Source organism: Saccoglossus kowalevskii, chromosome 13 (genome assembly GCF_978046115.1).
Source record: "Saccoglossus kowalevskii chromosome 13, keSacKowa6.1, whole genome shotgun sequence".
NCBI lineage: Eukaryota > Metazoa > Hemichordata > Enteropneusta > Harrimaniidae > Saccoglossus > Saccoglossus kowalevskii.
Window position 1 is genome coordinate 25,382,434 of NC_140653.1, and position 15,978 is coordinate 25,398,411.

General features: G+C 34.0%; 3 protein-coding genes and 1 long non-coding RNA gene across 4 annotated transcripts; 2 read left to right on the forward strand and 2 right to left on the reverse strand.

The window, feature by feature from the left end:
• Positions 1-3,520: 3,520 nt before the first annotated feature.
• Positions 3,521-4,142, reverse strand: LOC146735104 (uncharacterized). Its single transcript, XR_014931331.1, has 3 exons — positions 4,011-4,142; positions 3,709-3,767; positions 3,521-3,587 (listed from the first exon to the last, which is right to left on the reverse strand). It is a non-coding gene; the product is annotated as an uncharacterized LOC146735104 (long non-coding RNA).
• A 314-nt stretch (positions 4,143-4,456) lies between these two features.
• Positions 4,457-7,094, reverse strand: LOC146735105 (arylsulfatase B-like). Its single transcript, XM_085507374.1, has 5 exons — positions 7,081-7,094; positions 5,550-5,665; positions 5,311-5,378; positions 4,827-4,890; positions 4,457-4,578 (listed from the first exon to the last, which is right to left on the reverse strand). The coding sequence occupies exons 1-5, from the start codon at positions 7,092-7,094 to the stop codon at positions 4,457-4,459; spliced, it is 384 nt and encodes a 127-aa protein (XP_085363500.1).
• A 308-nt stretch (positions 7,095-7,402) lies between these two features.
• LOC100368670 (arylsulfatase B-like) lies at positions 7,403-12,894 on the forward strand. The gene is made up of 12 exons (XM_085507375.1): positions 7,403-7,476; positions 8,945-8,963; positions 9,749-9,899; positions 10,098-10,149; positions 10,384-10,487; positions 10,770-10,885; positions 11,178-11,245; positions 11,443-11,544; positions 11,711-11,774; positions 12,023-12,120; positions 12,454-12,590; positions 12,819-12,894. The coding sequence occupies exons 1-12, from the start codon at positions 7,420-7,422 to the stop codon at positions 12,892-12,894; spliced, it is 1,044 nt and encodes a 347-aa protein (XP_085363501.1). The 5' UTR covers positions 7,403-7,419.
• A 102-nt stretch (positions 12,895-12,996) lies between these two features.
• Positions 12,997-14,808, forward strand: LOC146735106 (arylsulfatase I-like). Its single transcript, XM_085507140.1, has 4 exons — positions 12,997-13,108; positions 13,451-13,521; positions 13,675-13,782; positions 14,252-14,808. Exons 1-4 carry the CDS (start codon positions 13,014-13,016, stop codon positions 14,422-14,424), a joined length of 447 nt encoding a protein of 148 aa, XP_085363266.1. The 5' UTR covers positions 12,997-13,013; the 3' UTR covers positions 14,425-14,808.
• Positions 14,809-15,978: the final 1,170 nt, after the last annotated feature.

The window sequence follows — 15,978 nt, forward strand, 5'->3', positions numbered from 1 at the left end:
TGGTAACCTTACATTTGCTATACGGCGATTGATGATATTGTATGGGATAATTAACAGACAGTAAGTAAATATATTTATTATAGGACTAGTATATAAACCATCAAGCCAATGGGCTAAATACTCACTCTAAATAAAGATATATATATATATCTCACGGTAGCTGTGAAAAAGCAAAAGAAAGCACGCCATACGAAATATTCAAACTGGCAAGTGTGTATTACCTTACCAGATATTAACCAAATAAAAATAATCCATATTTAACAGCACAAATTCAATTTCCAATATTGGCAAAACCACCTTCGTTCGCTCTGAGCAATTACCTCTTTTATCTGAAAAATATGTTATCAAGAACCGGTAAGCAAGTTTACTATCATTAATGTTTCGAGCGATGCGATATTTAAATTAAAATATGTAATATTTCCCAAAATAATTAAGCGTACGCGTATTAAATGTGGAACGAAAATCTGCCATATTATAACTTAGATCAAGTCTCTGAATGATTTCGATAAGAAATTTATTTCGCTGTAAAATTTATGTAGTAAGTTTAGTTAAATCACTTATCATACCAACTAAAACACAATGACAATTAATGAAAATGCAAACGAGAATCCAGTACAGAACTGCCGACGTCGGCTATATCAATTAAATTTTTGAATTTAAATTTTTAAATTTAAGTTTTGTAAGGGAGCAACTCCACCATACCTCAAGTTTATTTATGATAACTTCCGGTTCCCGTCTCGAAAAATCTAAAAGTCATCAATCCAAGTTGTCGAACAAGCCACCTGTCCACTTGCTTCTGATTGTATAATCCAATCGTGCATGCGCACGAGCCAAGTTACAAGTCACTTGAACACTGAACATATAAAACTGCTCATCGTGAGAAACCGTCTACAAAAGATATCTCACAAAAGAAGTAGCAGTCGAAATTACTCTCATAAACACAAGTATGTCTTATACCTAGCACATTGTGTAACATTATAGTCTGGTGGTTTGGTTTGAAGCATTGTTAGTGCTTTTGCCTTGAAAAACATGTTGATGCTTTTGCTTTGTGTTAATTTTCAACAGAAAGCATTTACTACGACAAATACTTATATAGTGGTCAATATAACAAGTGTTACCAGTTTTCTAGATGATTCTTTCTTTCTTTAACATACTCACCACGATATCGACCAGTTTCAATACAGAATGAGAAAATTCTGAATCTGAACTGCATGATTCATTGCATGACATACCCAAGGCGTGTCACTATAATTTGAAAATAACTTTTCCAGATTTGTATTAGCTGATTCTCAGACATAAACGTAAAATAAAAAAAATCGTAAAATATAACACCAATATATTTATATTCAACCACTGTAATTGCAATTCAAAATGCTACTTCCAAGTAAACGACAACGAAAATGTACAATATTTGATTTCTGATTCCTATTCTTCTAAAATTGCAGCGGCAACGTGGAGAAATTTTTCCGATTTCCGGAAGATGCAATCGTCTTTCAATTGTTACATCCAGTCGTATGTAATGCCGTATAACAAATGTAAATTTATCAAACAAATTGTATGTATTAACAATATCATGTGAGTATATAGTTCTAGGTACGTGACTAGTGCATATATTGTTCGAGCCATTGTACAGAGGCAACGACACGAACTTTTACATGGAGCGACGAGATCTGCTCACCAACATCGCGCCGAAAGCACCACCTAACTAAAAAGTCCGGGGCATGCCCCCGTCTTAAAAACATGAAATCCAGACCCTCTGAAACGCTATTCTCTGTATTTTGAGGGGCAAATTATGCTGACACAAAGGGTTTCAGCTTGATTCTGGAGAGCGACGCCCCCAAAATTTTTTTCGAGGTCGCCCCTCTGCGATTTATTATGCCATATTTGTATAAAAGTTTATTTATTATGAGGTTGCATTAAAGTAAGCATATGGAAACTGTTTTCTTTCAAGATGTGTTTATATTAAATTATGCATATTTAGCAGACCCTCACGCCCTCGAAAACATTGTTTCATCTAACAAGTTCTAATCATTTAACGAACTCGATATGAATTTTAAAAAGGCAGTTAGCTAGTAGCTAGTTACGCAGTAAACAACGACCTCGTTCCACAAATATCTAGTCAATTCGAACAAGCCTACAAGTTGCTGACGTAGGCAAACATTTTCATGTCACGTGTAACAGAAATCTAATATTGTCTGTACACTAACAAGTTAAATAGGTAATATTAGATTGAACATCAGTATTGAATAATAAGTGATTTGAAAGATTGAGTAGTTTGGGAACCGTCGCATGCTTTGAGAGTACGCATTAGTTCATTTAATACCAACCAGATGACCACACATCATTAAAATTCCCAGCTGCACCGGCAAGTTCAGTTGTTTGGTTTACTGGTTGAATTAGAAGTTTACGATGTTCATCCAATCTGGATGATAAGCGGAGATGTCGTTTCTTTCTTCTGGGTCAACTGCATTGAAAAAGGAACATGAGTAAGTCTTTGTAAATTTATTTTAATATTGGGGCATGTTTCGGGAAATATTATATCAAATGTCGACTATTTTGTTGAAATTGCGATAATCTTATTTGACCATGCGATAAGGTGACAGTAACCTTTCATGATACAATTCAGGCAATTTACAAACAATTTCAAACTTCTAAATAATCACCTTAGAATTGAATATATAAAACATTCACTATTTTAACAAAATTGTGAAACTGAAAACTTGCTTGGGAACATTTTGTTATGAATCAGTACCTGTGTCCTCTAATGCGCGCGTCTGCTTACATGAACAAGACGCTTTGCTGTAGTGGTCATAGTATGGGTGTTTATTTGTTAATAGTTTGTCTGTACTTATATTTGTTCACTTGATTTTTAATACTTGAAAAAAACAACGTCATTCTTACCTACGACATTGAACAAGTATTCTACGTTCTGTGGAGCCGGTGCGTGTGATTGTTGGTCTGTACTTGGCAATCCGCTTGCTGGGGCGTCACCGTAATTGTAATAGTTATCTGCAATAAATATACATTGACATGCGTCAGTTTGTGTAATCATATTGAGGCATAGTAAATGCAATTCCACTGCCTTCACTATCGAAAATACGTTCGCGATACGTTAGTTCTGATAACACTATAATCGAAAATTCTGTGGGTGCTTACCTGTTAAACTGAGGTCAGGATATGGATACAATAAATCCGGGTGTCCAGTAATTAGTTTATAGTCTCCAATCCTAAAAACATACAAAACATAATTCATGACATGATTGTATGCATATATGTTATATTCCACCATAGGTTCGTGATATATAGAATAGAACATTGTTTTGCAGCACACACTCTTGTTTTCATTTGCTGGATCAATTATTCGGTTCTTCTAAATGATACAATACAAAGTAGTATTTCAATTATTCTACAGAAACCGGAAATGAAAACAGTTTTGTATACCCAACTAACGTACATACATACATATATCAGTGCTTACCTGATAGCAGCACCAGGGGACACTGGATCATCATCGATGATTTCATTTCTTGGCGATGGTTTATCTTCTGACCATGTAGGCCACATACTTAAACCGTCAAGTTCAGGCTCTGTCAAATACAATACGAAACAGATTATAGAAACCTCGATGTAAATATTAAAACGCCCACTATTTACATTCTGTCGTGAAACAACATGCCTAAAATTTATTGACTTCTTGTGTTAACTTACCAGCTTTAGCTCCAGCCACATCAAGGATTGTTCTGTGTATATCAACTATGCTGTATAACCTATGAACAAAGTGGAAATTAACTTGTATCTTATCTGAGAATGGTTGAAAATTTTAAACTGTATAAAACAACGCGACTAGCGGGCCAAGGTTCATGTCTTTTAATTGCTTAGCATCACATTTTAGAAGGGTATTTTATTTTATATATTGTCATTGACAGTGACTAAGACAGCGCATTAACCTTGGGATTTCAATCATACTCGTGATCATCGTTGTGAGATTGTAATTACTACAGTTAACTTACTCATTGCTTTCATATCCAGTCTTCTTCATTCCCTTCCCACTGACAATAGATGGTACTCGAGTAGCGCCCTCAAACAGCGTTCCAGCAATACCGCAGGATGGATAGTTGAAGCCAGATTGAAACGATAACGCTCTATTATATGTAAATAAATATAGTCATATGGATATATGGACGACACAAACTTGGAATTCCACTCGACTATAATATTATTAACCTATGAAATCTGAGAGTGGACATTCTTAAATATCTACACGGGAAAGATAGATTATGCAAATCGAGGAGGTGTAAAATTTAAAATATATCAAATTAATCACGCAGAGTTAAAGTAGGCGATGCTTTCTAAAAACTGTACCATTCAAAATAAAACGATGATAACTATTCATCTAAATCAGTCTCCTGATTCGGACAAAAAATTACACAGACATTTAAAGATAGTCATAAACTAGTTATAACAGACGTTGGTTACTTACGTCACCTATGAAAATTATTAGCGAATCGTCATTCATTCCACTGTTCTTCAATGCATCCACCACACCGCCTATTATGTCGTCCATCATAGTCAACTTTCCTGCAATAGTAAAACTACTAAATTGTTTTTTTGTTCATTTTGCATTCTTTAACAGAGCATTCATTTATTACAACAAAGGCTGTTTATTTTCGAACAGGGATTGGCAGCGGACCCATAGTGTCATTTACCATCGTACTAATAAATACGAATGCATTATGGTTAATGTTTCGACGTTCACTTGATGACATATGTAATGTTCTAAGCCAGGGATGAATATAACTATGCTTATATGGAATTATTTTACTCACCATAAAATTGTCTAGTTCTATCATCTTCGATACCAGAGTACTTTTCTTCATACTCTTCTGGAATCTTGTAATAAATAACACACAAAATAAATATATACATGAATACAAGTACTTACATGATATACAAATTTCATCAAGCGACTAAATTTAAGGAGATTGTACTATTGTTGTTAGCTCACTGTAACCAACAGAATAAGATAGTTGCCTCCAGATGCTTAGCAGGGATATCCAAAGTAAACGCAAGAAAGTGTGGAGTTCCTGGGTAATGTGTATTTACGATATGCTCTGCTCTATCACTAAGCATTAACTGTGTATGAGAAAGATATAATGATATAATTTGTCGATTTATTATTTTATTGTTTTCAAGTTTTTACCAGAATCTCGAAAGCGTGGAACCATGCTTTAATGACTTATAAACAAAATAAGTTTCTGATATCTGCATGTTTTGACTTTGGTTTATGACAATAGTATTAATCATACTCACTGCAAGATAATCGTCACTTTTTGGTACTACTCCCATGTTATCACGGAAATCATATCCTGCTGAAGGAGCTAGAAAGACAAACCATTCAAAGATGAGTGAATGGAAACCCGAATAAAATCTCCGTCTCAGTCGACCCGGTCACAACAAATTGTTATCATAACTATGGCATAAAATCTCCACTGTCATATACACAGACACATATATGAATAAGTATATTGTTTTACTAATAGTTAACTTACATAGTACTCCATTCATTTTATCGTAGTCACCGACTCCCAATGTCCATATACCATAGTGTGAGTCAAAACCACGATTTGTTGGTAGATACTCATCTTTACAGAACCCTAAATGCCATCTAAAATCAAATTTAGAAAACATTTAAAAATTAAAACTATAAAATAGAAATACTTATTACCAGTACATATCACATAAATTATTCTACATCTAAGATTGCTTACTACACATAATGATAAATATGTTAAACAATGTTCATTACACATTGCCAATTGTAGACCGTTCAGTTTCTCGATTAACAAAACAACCAATATCACGATGATTATTTAGATCAAGAATAATAAAACGACAACCTGTCCAGATGTTGGTAAATTGGCGAAACCGGCTGACATTTCTTTTCTAGGGCAAAGTCTGGGCAATAATTAAAAAAAAAACATTTCTTCAACTAACCAATAAACCAAATAACTCTTAATTTTTATCACTTTACAATAATTACAAAGAATGTTCACGATAGACACCAACGACACCATTGTGTGAAATTATATTCTTACTGTCTTCACAAGAATCTGTCAAAACCCTACCCCACCCGTATAAATGTTCATTTGGTCTTTATTTCCGTTGTGAGATTCCAAGAACTGTACCTTTTGGTCAAAAGTTAGCTAAGCATTGTCACAATTTTCGGAAAAGAAATGTGTAATAGAAACAGAGTAATGTATTTTCTAATTTAAATTGTATTTTTGTTAGTATCATATCATCGCATGTCGCATGTTTCCTGCACGTGAACCCGTTTTTCAAAATAGCAACATAGTTTTTTTTTCTGAGTCACGGTACCAGTACTTAATACTTTAACACATGAATTTCCCACACACCTGTCATACACATCTTATTATTTACCACACGCGACACCTAGATACACCAAGATACAACTGAGCACGCATGGAAATACAATTAATTGTATATTATACCCGTAATGAAACATTCTGATGTTACAATAGGCTTTGTTTTTATAAACAAGTTGTATGTATTTACCAGTGAAAAGTGTTAAACACTGCTTATTACGGACTTGGGATTGATACCGAAATTGATATAGTTTCTTAAACTTACAACCTCGTTCCCGTAAATATTTTATCAAATTAAGAGAGATTTGTACATGTCAATGTCATACAAATGTTTGTTAATTGTGTCGTTTAGTATTGACGTTCCCCAATAAGACAATTTCACAATAATTTTCGAACAAACAGTAGTGCCGAAAATGTATCTTTTCTATTTTCAAAGTACAGAACAAGGTTTTCACTGCTCTCTAATTTCAAATATACGATAAATATTACCACTGGTTTCACACTGTCCTTAAAAATTGCGAATTAGGTGGGAGGTGGTCTCTAGAATTGTCTCTGAGAATCTTCTTAAAATTATTACTAAGATATAATCCTGTAGCGTTTTCTCTTTGTACGTAAAATAAACCTTCTCAACAAAACCTTATATTTATAACATGGTATTTGCAAACAAGAAGAAAAGTTTAGTTTAGAAGAAAAATACTGCGCAAGCGTCATGACCGCTAATTCGAAATGCCCCGTTCAATGTATGAAACGTTAGGGAAGTTTTGTATAAAAGTACACGCCCGTTATAATATAGAATGGTCAACAGGGTATGCTTACTGACACCTTCAAGTGTATATTGTGTTTGGCCCTTTTTTATTTTTGTGTCTGAAGGTACCAGCAATTTGCTAAGTGACCGGATCAACACATTTTGACTTCTTTGTACTTCTTGTTTATTTTTGTACACCGATATGTGGGATATTAATAGCCCACTACACCGATAAGTATATATATTAGACATGTAGTAAGCAATTGATAACAGTCGTCAATCGAAGCAGTCATGATGAGTAGTCTACATTGCATAGCTGTTTTCCTGGCACTGGCATTTGTCAGCAAGGTAAGTAACAACCGGCAATGTCTTGTCTGTTTTAATTTGTCGTGACTATTTTTAATTGAATATTTATTGGTGTAAATTCTAAGGCGCAGCCTAGCTGGTAAAATAGTTTCCTTCATAGGCCATCGTATGTGATGTTGTTTTTTATGTAACGTAGAGTGCGTTGACAACATCCGTTTGACTGGCAGTGTGTGACGGGCGGCACTGAAGGGTGTGTGTGTGTCCAATGATAGAGCAAACATTATATCTGACTTGTAGTTTTACATAGTCCATTTGACTGGCAGTGTGTGTCGGGCGGTACTGAAGGGTGTGTGTGTGTCCAATGATAGAGCAAACATTATATCTGACTTGTAGTTTTACATAGTCCATTTGTCCGATAGAATGACTCCATGACAAAGGCAATTAATGTGCTACATAGATCGATGTCGAAAACAACATTTACCTCTCCTCTCACGGTGTTGTCAACTTCGTGCACCACGATAAATATATCAAAGCCTTTATTTTGGTACCCGTTTTACAAAAGACTCTTCTGGAATATAAAGCGATGTTGGACATTCTTGAATTGATAATCTGTCTTCACTTGAAACATTTCAGACGATGTATTTTATATGGGTTTTGAATAACAGCCACGATTCTAAAACTAGCGATAATTTCATAGATACACATACTTTTTCAAGCTCTTGTTACATTATGTATTTCTAGTTAATGGATAGCACACATAAGGGAACATATCAACTATTTCCCCAAATTATTGTTGCTGACACACAGTCACATGTGTAAACACACTCATTTCGTTTGTTTGTCAGCTAATTTCAAATCCTAAATGTATCCCGACGCTACCAGAATTCCTTCCTGATATCGGGTTAAAATGTATTTACTTCTGTAAAATATTACAATAATATTAATTACAATTTGAAAACCAAGGCTCCGATAACTTACCAACTATTCGCCATACTTTTGACTATTCAAAATTCTATATGATGAAATTGTTGATACCATTTAAAAAATTACAATGCGATATCATATTCGTGTGGTAGTACTGGTTCCGTTTTATTATGTAGATTCATAATATTCTCGCCTGATAACTTTTTTTATTTTTTTTTATTTTCGGTTGTATGTCCTCACCGATACTTATCATTCCCAATTGTACGTTTCCACACATTTGTGGATACATTCATACATCGTTTCTTTGGTGTGTGTTTCATCTGGTTTAAAAAAACTCTTGTCAAAATAATTCCCAACGTATTCCAGAGTAGGCGATCGCTGCTTATATATAAATTACGTAAATTGGCAATTTTCGAATAGTATTTCAAGTATTCCTCATTGAATATATTTTTTGTTGGCGTCGTTTAAGAACATTTTACGATTGTTGTTAAGGAGCTCCTTGAATTATTAGTGAATATAACATTACAGTTGACGATGTTAAATTTGTGACTTTTAACGTAAAATTTAATCTCTCTTGTATTTACAGCCATGTATTGCTGAAACAGGTATGAATAGTTTATTTATTTTGTGGGAGACTCACTGAGTGTCGAAAGCGAGGGAGATATGAACTGTCAATATATAGTTAGAGTAACTGTAATCCGTAAACGAATATTTTAGTCATAAAAAGTTCTGAAAGTCCCAAAAACTTTGTGTGTTTAAATATTAAGATATTACGGAATGACACTTTTGTTACAGGAATTGTACCTAAGCAGGAGCAATGTTATGACAATGAATTTATAATCCCGCGAATACAGTAAATACATATTTTGGAAGAGTTACCAAAAATTTAATACCGTAATCCACCCCTGATAAAATGAGCAACTAACATATTCACGTGCGGATATTTTATTGTTATCATTATTATTACTATTATTGTATTCATAGAAGGTAATCGCATAGCAGGAACATACATAAAATTAATCGTACTTTAAGAAGTCGATAATGTCTTAATTAAGTATTCAATGTTCCCCGGTAGATGGTTATCGTATTTTGTATGTATTATTTTGTATTTGTATTGAGTGGCACACAGTGTATACTAGCCAACATGTTTCATGATTCAACGTCAACAAATATATGAAGTTACAGAGAGAATATCATAAATTATACACAAAAACAGTGCGATTATTTTATTGGCCGATGTCTGACATGTTTTTTCCTGCCATACTATTAATTCATAACGATTACATTCATTTGTTAAAACATTCAATACCACATATTATTATGCATACAATATACTAGTTGAGCTATGTTGCAATGTTATACATTTATATTCATTCATTATTTTTATCAGATCAACCGCATATTATTCTAATATTTGTGGATGACATGGGATGGAATGACGTACATTGGCACAACCCTGATATCGCAATGCCCAACTTGATGGATCTCGCCGCAGATGGCGTCATCTTCAACCAATCATACACCCATCCAACATGCACACCGTAAGTGATAATATCGTTATTGTGCATGAAATTAAGTTTAGTTCAATATTAACATGCGTAATTATATAACAGCGAATAGGTTGATGTCGAATTTCAGTGTCGAGCTTGAATTTTAAATCCCGGGCAAATAGTCTCTATGTATATGCAATATACACCTGGTTTGTTAATATATATATATATTTATATGTAATTATTTAGATCAAGAGCTGCTATGATGACAGGATTGTATCCTTTCAAAACAGGAAATCAGGTAAGAATTATTTTTTTTATTAGAATTTAATTTGTATTCAATGTACCTGGCTTCGCAGATATTATATATATACATACAATATGTACATATAATGTAAATTATAGGAGGTTCACGTATCCTTGAAAATGACTTCACAAAACAAATATGTCCAATTATTTGAATGTTTCTTATGATTGTTGACTTAATTCTCAATAATTAATTAAAAAATAACATCTTATACATATTTATTTACAGCATCAAATGGTGTTCAACCTTCATCCTAGCGGGGTTCCATTGAATTTCAAGCTTTTACCTGAAAAACTTAAAGAAGTTGGATACGCTACTCATATGGTTGGAAAGTAAGTAGACCATAGCATATATCACATTGAAGATGCGATTGCAATACTGAGAGCCTGATCTAATAATTCGCGGCATTATTATTATTATTATTATTATTATTATTATTATTATTATTATTATTATTATTATTATTATTATTATTATTATTATTATGTTATTTGTATTTTCAAACTAAATACATACAAATTATACGAGAACTTAAATTAAATCACATGCTATACGGTATATAATATATATTTGTTTCTTCAATATGAAATGTTTTTTTTTTTTTTTAAATTTAGATGGCATTTAGGGTTCTGTAAGGACGAGTATCTACCAACCAATCGTGGTTTTGACTCTCACTATGGTCTATGGACATTGGGTGTCGGTGATTACGATAAATTGAATGGAGTGCTATGTAAGTTAAATATTAGTAACATTATTTTGAATGGGTACATTGTTTCATTTACTTCGAATATGTGATATACACATGTTTTTATAACAAACACAGCAATGGGCATGTGGAGTTCATAATGAACCCTAACACTAGATGATATACGTCGGCTTTTAGATCACTATGTAATCCTACATTATATATGATTATGAATACGAGAGTAGAGATATTATTCCACGGTTTTGATGTATTATGAGGAAGGGTCAATTGAGATGGGAATTTGACGAGTTAACTTTGAATTGATTTTTCTTTCCAGCTCCTTCTGCAGGATATGATTTCCGTGATAACATGGGAGTAGTACCAAAAAGTGACGGTTATCTTGCAGTGAGTATGATTAATATTATTGTTATAAGCAAATGTCTTTGGCATATAGTTTTTGAGATTAGAACGCGCTGTACACATGTATTGATAGACAACTTCTTCTTTATATTTATGGGCAACTTCGGTGAAGAATGATAGCACACTTTTGGTGAAAATTTGAAAAAAAATCAACAAATTATAACATATTTTCTTATCCACAGTTGATGCTTGGTGACAGAGCAGAGCATATCGTAAATACCCATTACCCAGGAACTCCACTCTTTCTTACGTTTACTCTGGACATCCCTGCTAAACATCTGGAGGTAATTATCGTATTCTGTTGGTTACCGTACACTAACAACAATTGTACAATTAACTTAAATTTAGTAAACTAGGTGGAAGTCCGCCAATACCAGCTGTATATATCATGTATTTGCTACGTTTTATCTTTTACGTACATAAATTTCTGTGTTTTTGTGTTTTCCCAAGATTCCAGAAGAGTATGAAGAGGCTTATGCAGATATCGAAGATGATAGAACAAGGCAGTTTTATGGTATGTGCTGTAATTCTGTACAAGCATAGTTCTATCTAGGGGGACGACATTCCTGTCTTATGAAACATTAACTATAAAGCATTATTACTTCTTGTTACGATGGTAACTGTGTACACAACTAGAGATCCGCAAACATTCCTTCTGCGCTGGTCAGAAATAACATTTCGTAGTTGATATAAATGGTTGTCCCGTTAAAGTGTGTTAAATGAAAAAAACAAAAGAACATTGTCTTATTTTTACCATTGCAGGAAAGCTGACTATGATGGATGATATAATTGGCGGAGTGATCGATGCGCTGAAGAACCGTGGAATGTATGAAGATTCGCTAATAATATTCATAGGAGACGTAAGTGTCCAACGTCTGATTTGTTCAGTTAATTTCTAAATATGTTGATGTCTTAGTCAGTTTATGACTATCTGTATTTATCTTCAACATTAGAAGACAAATTTAGAATTAAGTATTTATTTTGAATGGCACTCAAGTTTTTAAGAAAACATATCCTATTTTTTGACTGGGGATGATTACTTTATGAACGTGATTCATTTTTCTACGTAGATATCTCAGAATGTTTTCCCTCAGATTTCATCATTTATATTGACTTGAGTCCATAACTTGAGTTGAATAGATGTCCCAGTTTGTATTGTTAAAATATTCATTTATTCATGTTTATTTACACAGAATGGAGCGTTGTCATCCCAAGCCGGCTCTAACTATCCATTCCGCGGTATTGCTGGAACTCTGTTTGAGGGTGCTACTCGCGTGCCATCAATTGTCAGTGGGAAGGGAATAAAGAAGACTGGATATGAAAGCAATGAGTAAGTTAATTGTGATAATTGACAATCTCGATGGTCGTGACTAAGATTAAAATCCCTAGATCAATTTAACGTCTTAGTCAGAACCAATGACAATATAATAAATAAGTAAAATAAATAAAAATGTGACACTGCACTATTCAAATAAAATGCACGTGTTTGAAAAGTTCCGCAATGTTGTTGAACCACACTTCCCTAGATAACTTAAGTTCATTTTCACTTGATTCTCAGGTTATACAGCATAGTTGATATACACAGAACAATCCTTGATGTAGCTGGGGCTAAAGCTGGTAAGTTACCACAATAAGTCAGTACACTCTGGAAGTATTATGTCTCGTCAAATAATGTTAAATAGTGGGCGTTTTAACATTTACTACAATGTGTTACGTATTGTATTTGACAGAGCCTGAACTTGACGGTTTCAGTATGTTTCCTACATGGTCAGAAGATCTACCATCGCCAAGAAGGGAAATCCTCTATAATATCGATGATGATCCAGTGTCCCCTGGTGCTGCTATCAGGTAAGCAATGATACAGATACACGTCTTATAATCGTTGTGACGACACACATTACAGACACACCACAAACGTACATTTATATGTATGTGTATGTGCGGAATGGGGAGGGGAGATGGATATTTAAAACTCGGGTTTGTGAACAAGAATTGAATATTGGATTATTGGTACTCACTGTTATTTTGAATTACTGAATAAATGATAATTAATAATAATTAATTGAAACGAATGTGTACTGCAAAACCAGTGCTCTATTCTAGAAGATTATCTATATATTGCGATCCTATAAAATAATATAACATATATGAATATAATCTCGTCATAAATTATGCATTTTATGATTTTAGAGTCGGAGACTATAAGCTGATTACAGGACACCCGGATTTATTGTATCCATATCGGGATATCAGTTTAACAGGTAAACACATATCGAATACTTGATTGTTATCAGAACCAATTGCAAGGTACTGAACGATTACTGTATGGCGGACGTAGTATGGATAGTGAAGGCAGTGGATTTGCATCTATCCTTTCTCACCATTTAAAGCATGTCAATGTATATTTATTTCAGATAACTATTACAACTACGGTGACCCCCCAGCAAGCGGATTGCCAAGTACAGACCAAGAGGCAAACGCACCGGCGCCACAGAACGTTGAATACTTGTTCAATGTCGTAGGTAAGAATGACGTTTATGCTTGAAAATGACAAGAATTAAACACATATGAGTACAAGTATGAACATAAACACATATGAATATACATATACAGACACACAGTTACAACTACGGAAAAACATAGTGTCCCTGTATGCAGTTGAAAACCTTAGTACGCCAAAGTTACTGATCCAAAGCAGGTTTTCAGTTCATCAAGTATACTTAAAAAAATGATTAGCATGTAATGTCATTTCCAAAGTATATTTTACACTGATTCAACACAAAATTGATTAAAAAGCTCGCAATTGTGTCATGAAACGTTACTGTTACCTTAATATATGTTCAATTAGGGTATTCTTTAGTTTTACACCTGTGACATTAATAGTAATCTGGTCGACATTCTACTCGTTCAAAAACTAAACTTGACTTGGCGTGGTACGATGGCCAAACGTATGAAAACACAATGACTACTAATGTCTCTCTTTCAATGCAGTTGACCCAGAGGAAAGAAACGACATCTCCGCTGATAATCAAGATATAGTACAAGATTTACGTGATCGATTGGATGAACATCGTAAACTGCTAATTCCACCGGTAAACCAAACAACAGAGCTAGCTGGTGCCGCCGGAAATTTCAATGATGTCTGGTCACCTGGTTGGTGTTAAATCGACTGATACGTACACTCAAAACATGCGACATTCCCTTCATTTTAAATCTAGCTACCCATTCTATCGCATTCCTTATTATTCGATTATTAATGTCTAATATTATTTAATTTGTTATTTCACAGACAATATCTTATTTGTAGATTTCAGATACATGTGATATGAATATCTTTGCTTACGTCCGCAGCATGTAGACTCGTTCGATATAGCTAGATATTTGTGGAACGAGGTTGTTGTCTACTACGTGATTGGCTACGAACGAGACAGCACATTGTATGACATACTCAGGAAAAACATATCACGTGTTATCAATAATTTTAACTCATGGATTATTTTGTTTCATTTTCAATGGTATCAAATAAAAGTTCATTGTTACGATGAAAAGTGTTTCTCAGTAGTACATTTTGAACGGAGCGTGGATTATTTTTTTTATTTACTTAACCGAACTATTATGAGTTCCCAGGGAGTATACAAATCAATGTTAATGATATAATCTTTTTCAATATTTGACTGATTTGATACTTGAGTAAGATTTGAGAGATGCCAAGGAAATTTAACCGAAAAATATGAATTGGCATGCACATGAAACATTTTAATCTTGGTGAACTTTGATCGAAATTCCACCTAAATTAAAATCAAATTCCAGTATTTTGAGGGCAATAATCTGCGACACACTTCCCCCAAAAGGACGTGACATTTACTGTTTCCCGGATAAAACGAGTAAATAAGTGTGCATATATCATCTCTTGTTGAGAATACATATTGGTGACAGCTATTTCTCTTTTTCCCTGACTTTGTCAAACCTTCGAATAACAGATTCAGATTCATGCCAGTTTGTACACAGTATATCTGGAACTAAATTCTATTTGCGTCTAAGATAGTAACAGTTACCACACGAAGAGAAGGATTTCTTCACTTACCCGATCATCGTTTCTCTTTATTTTATTCTCTGACCCGTGTTTCTCCCACGACCACGTTGTCGTAGCCACAATCCGGTTCTGCGTGCTGAGTGGTACACTCGTCATTTGGTTCTTGTCAGAAAGCATTACAAACCAAATTGAGCTTCTGAACGTCACTTGGCGTAGTTTGGTTGGTAGCTGCTGTTTACAACTTTATTTTGGGCATATTGCGCCATTAAGCTCCTTTACCCCCCGTTTTCAACTTTGTTTTCGACTCACACTCAACATTCAAGACGGTTGTCGAGACAGCACTGCATGAATTAGTGTTAACATATTCTTCGTAAACCTGTTTGATTCTATTCTATTCCCCCAAAACCGACAAATCATGGAATGCTAATAATTCAGACGTCATCTTATTGACAATATCATTTAATACATTCACAGACAAATCTTGCAAACGGTTTTCAAAGTTGCATCAATACATAAACAGTGCTTTTTAGAGAAAAATCCGTGTATACTTGTTTTAAAAAGAGTAACTTTCTAATTTACTACATTATTACATTAGACTTACTACATTAGAAATGGAAGGAACATTTTTAGGAATACCCTTGCTTGGCCAACCCCATTTACTAACCTTATACGCACCAGACAAGTA

Bases quoted from the DNA above. Each gene is read 5' to 3' on its own strand.
- LOC146735105 (XM_085507374.1), bottom strand. The intron at 4,891-5,310 runs GTGAGTATGATT...ATTTATTACAAG, and splicing joins AAAGTGACGATTATCTTGCA to ATTCCAGAAGAGTATGAAGA. The intron at 4,579-4,826 runs GTGAGTAAAATA...TTACTATTGCAG, and splicing joins TAGAACTAGACAATTTTATG to GAAAGTTGACTATGATGGAC.
- LOC100368670 (XM_085507375.1), top strand. From the start codon at position 7,420: ATGATGAGTAGTCTACATTGCATAGCTGTTTTCCTGGCACTGGCATTT. The intron at 10,488-10,769 runs GTAAGTAGACCA...TTTTAAATTTAG, and splicing joins GCTACTCATATGGTTGGAAA to ATGGCATTTAGGGTTCTGTA. The intron at 12,121-12,453 runs GTAAGTGTCCAA...TTATTTACACAG, and splicing joins TAATAATATTCATAGGAGAC to AATGGAGCGTTGTCATCCCA.
- LOC146735106 (XM_085507140.1), top strand. From the start codon at position 13,014: ATGTTTCCTACATGGTCAGAAGATCTACCATCGCCAAGAAGGGAAATC. The intron at 13,109-13,450 runs GTAAGCAATGAT...TTATGATTTTAG, and splicing joins TCCCCTGGTGCTGCTATCAG to AGTCGGAGACTATAAGCTGA. The intron at 13,522-13,674 runs GTAAACACATAT...TATTTATTTCAG, and splicing joins TCGGGATATCAGTTTAACAG to ATAACTATTACAACTACGGT.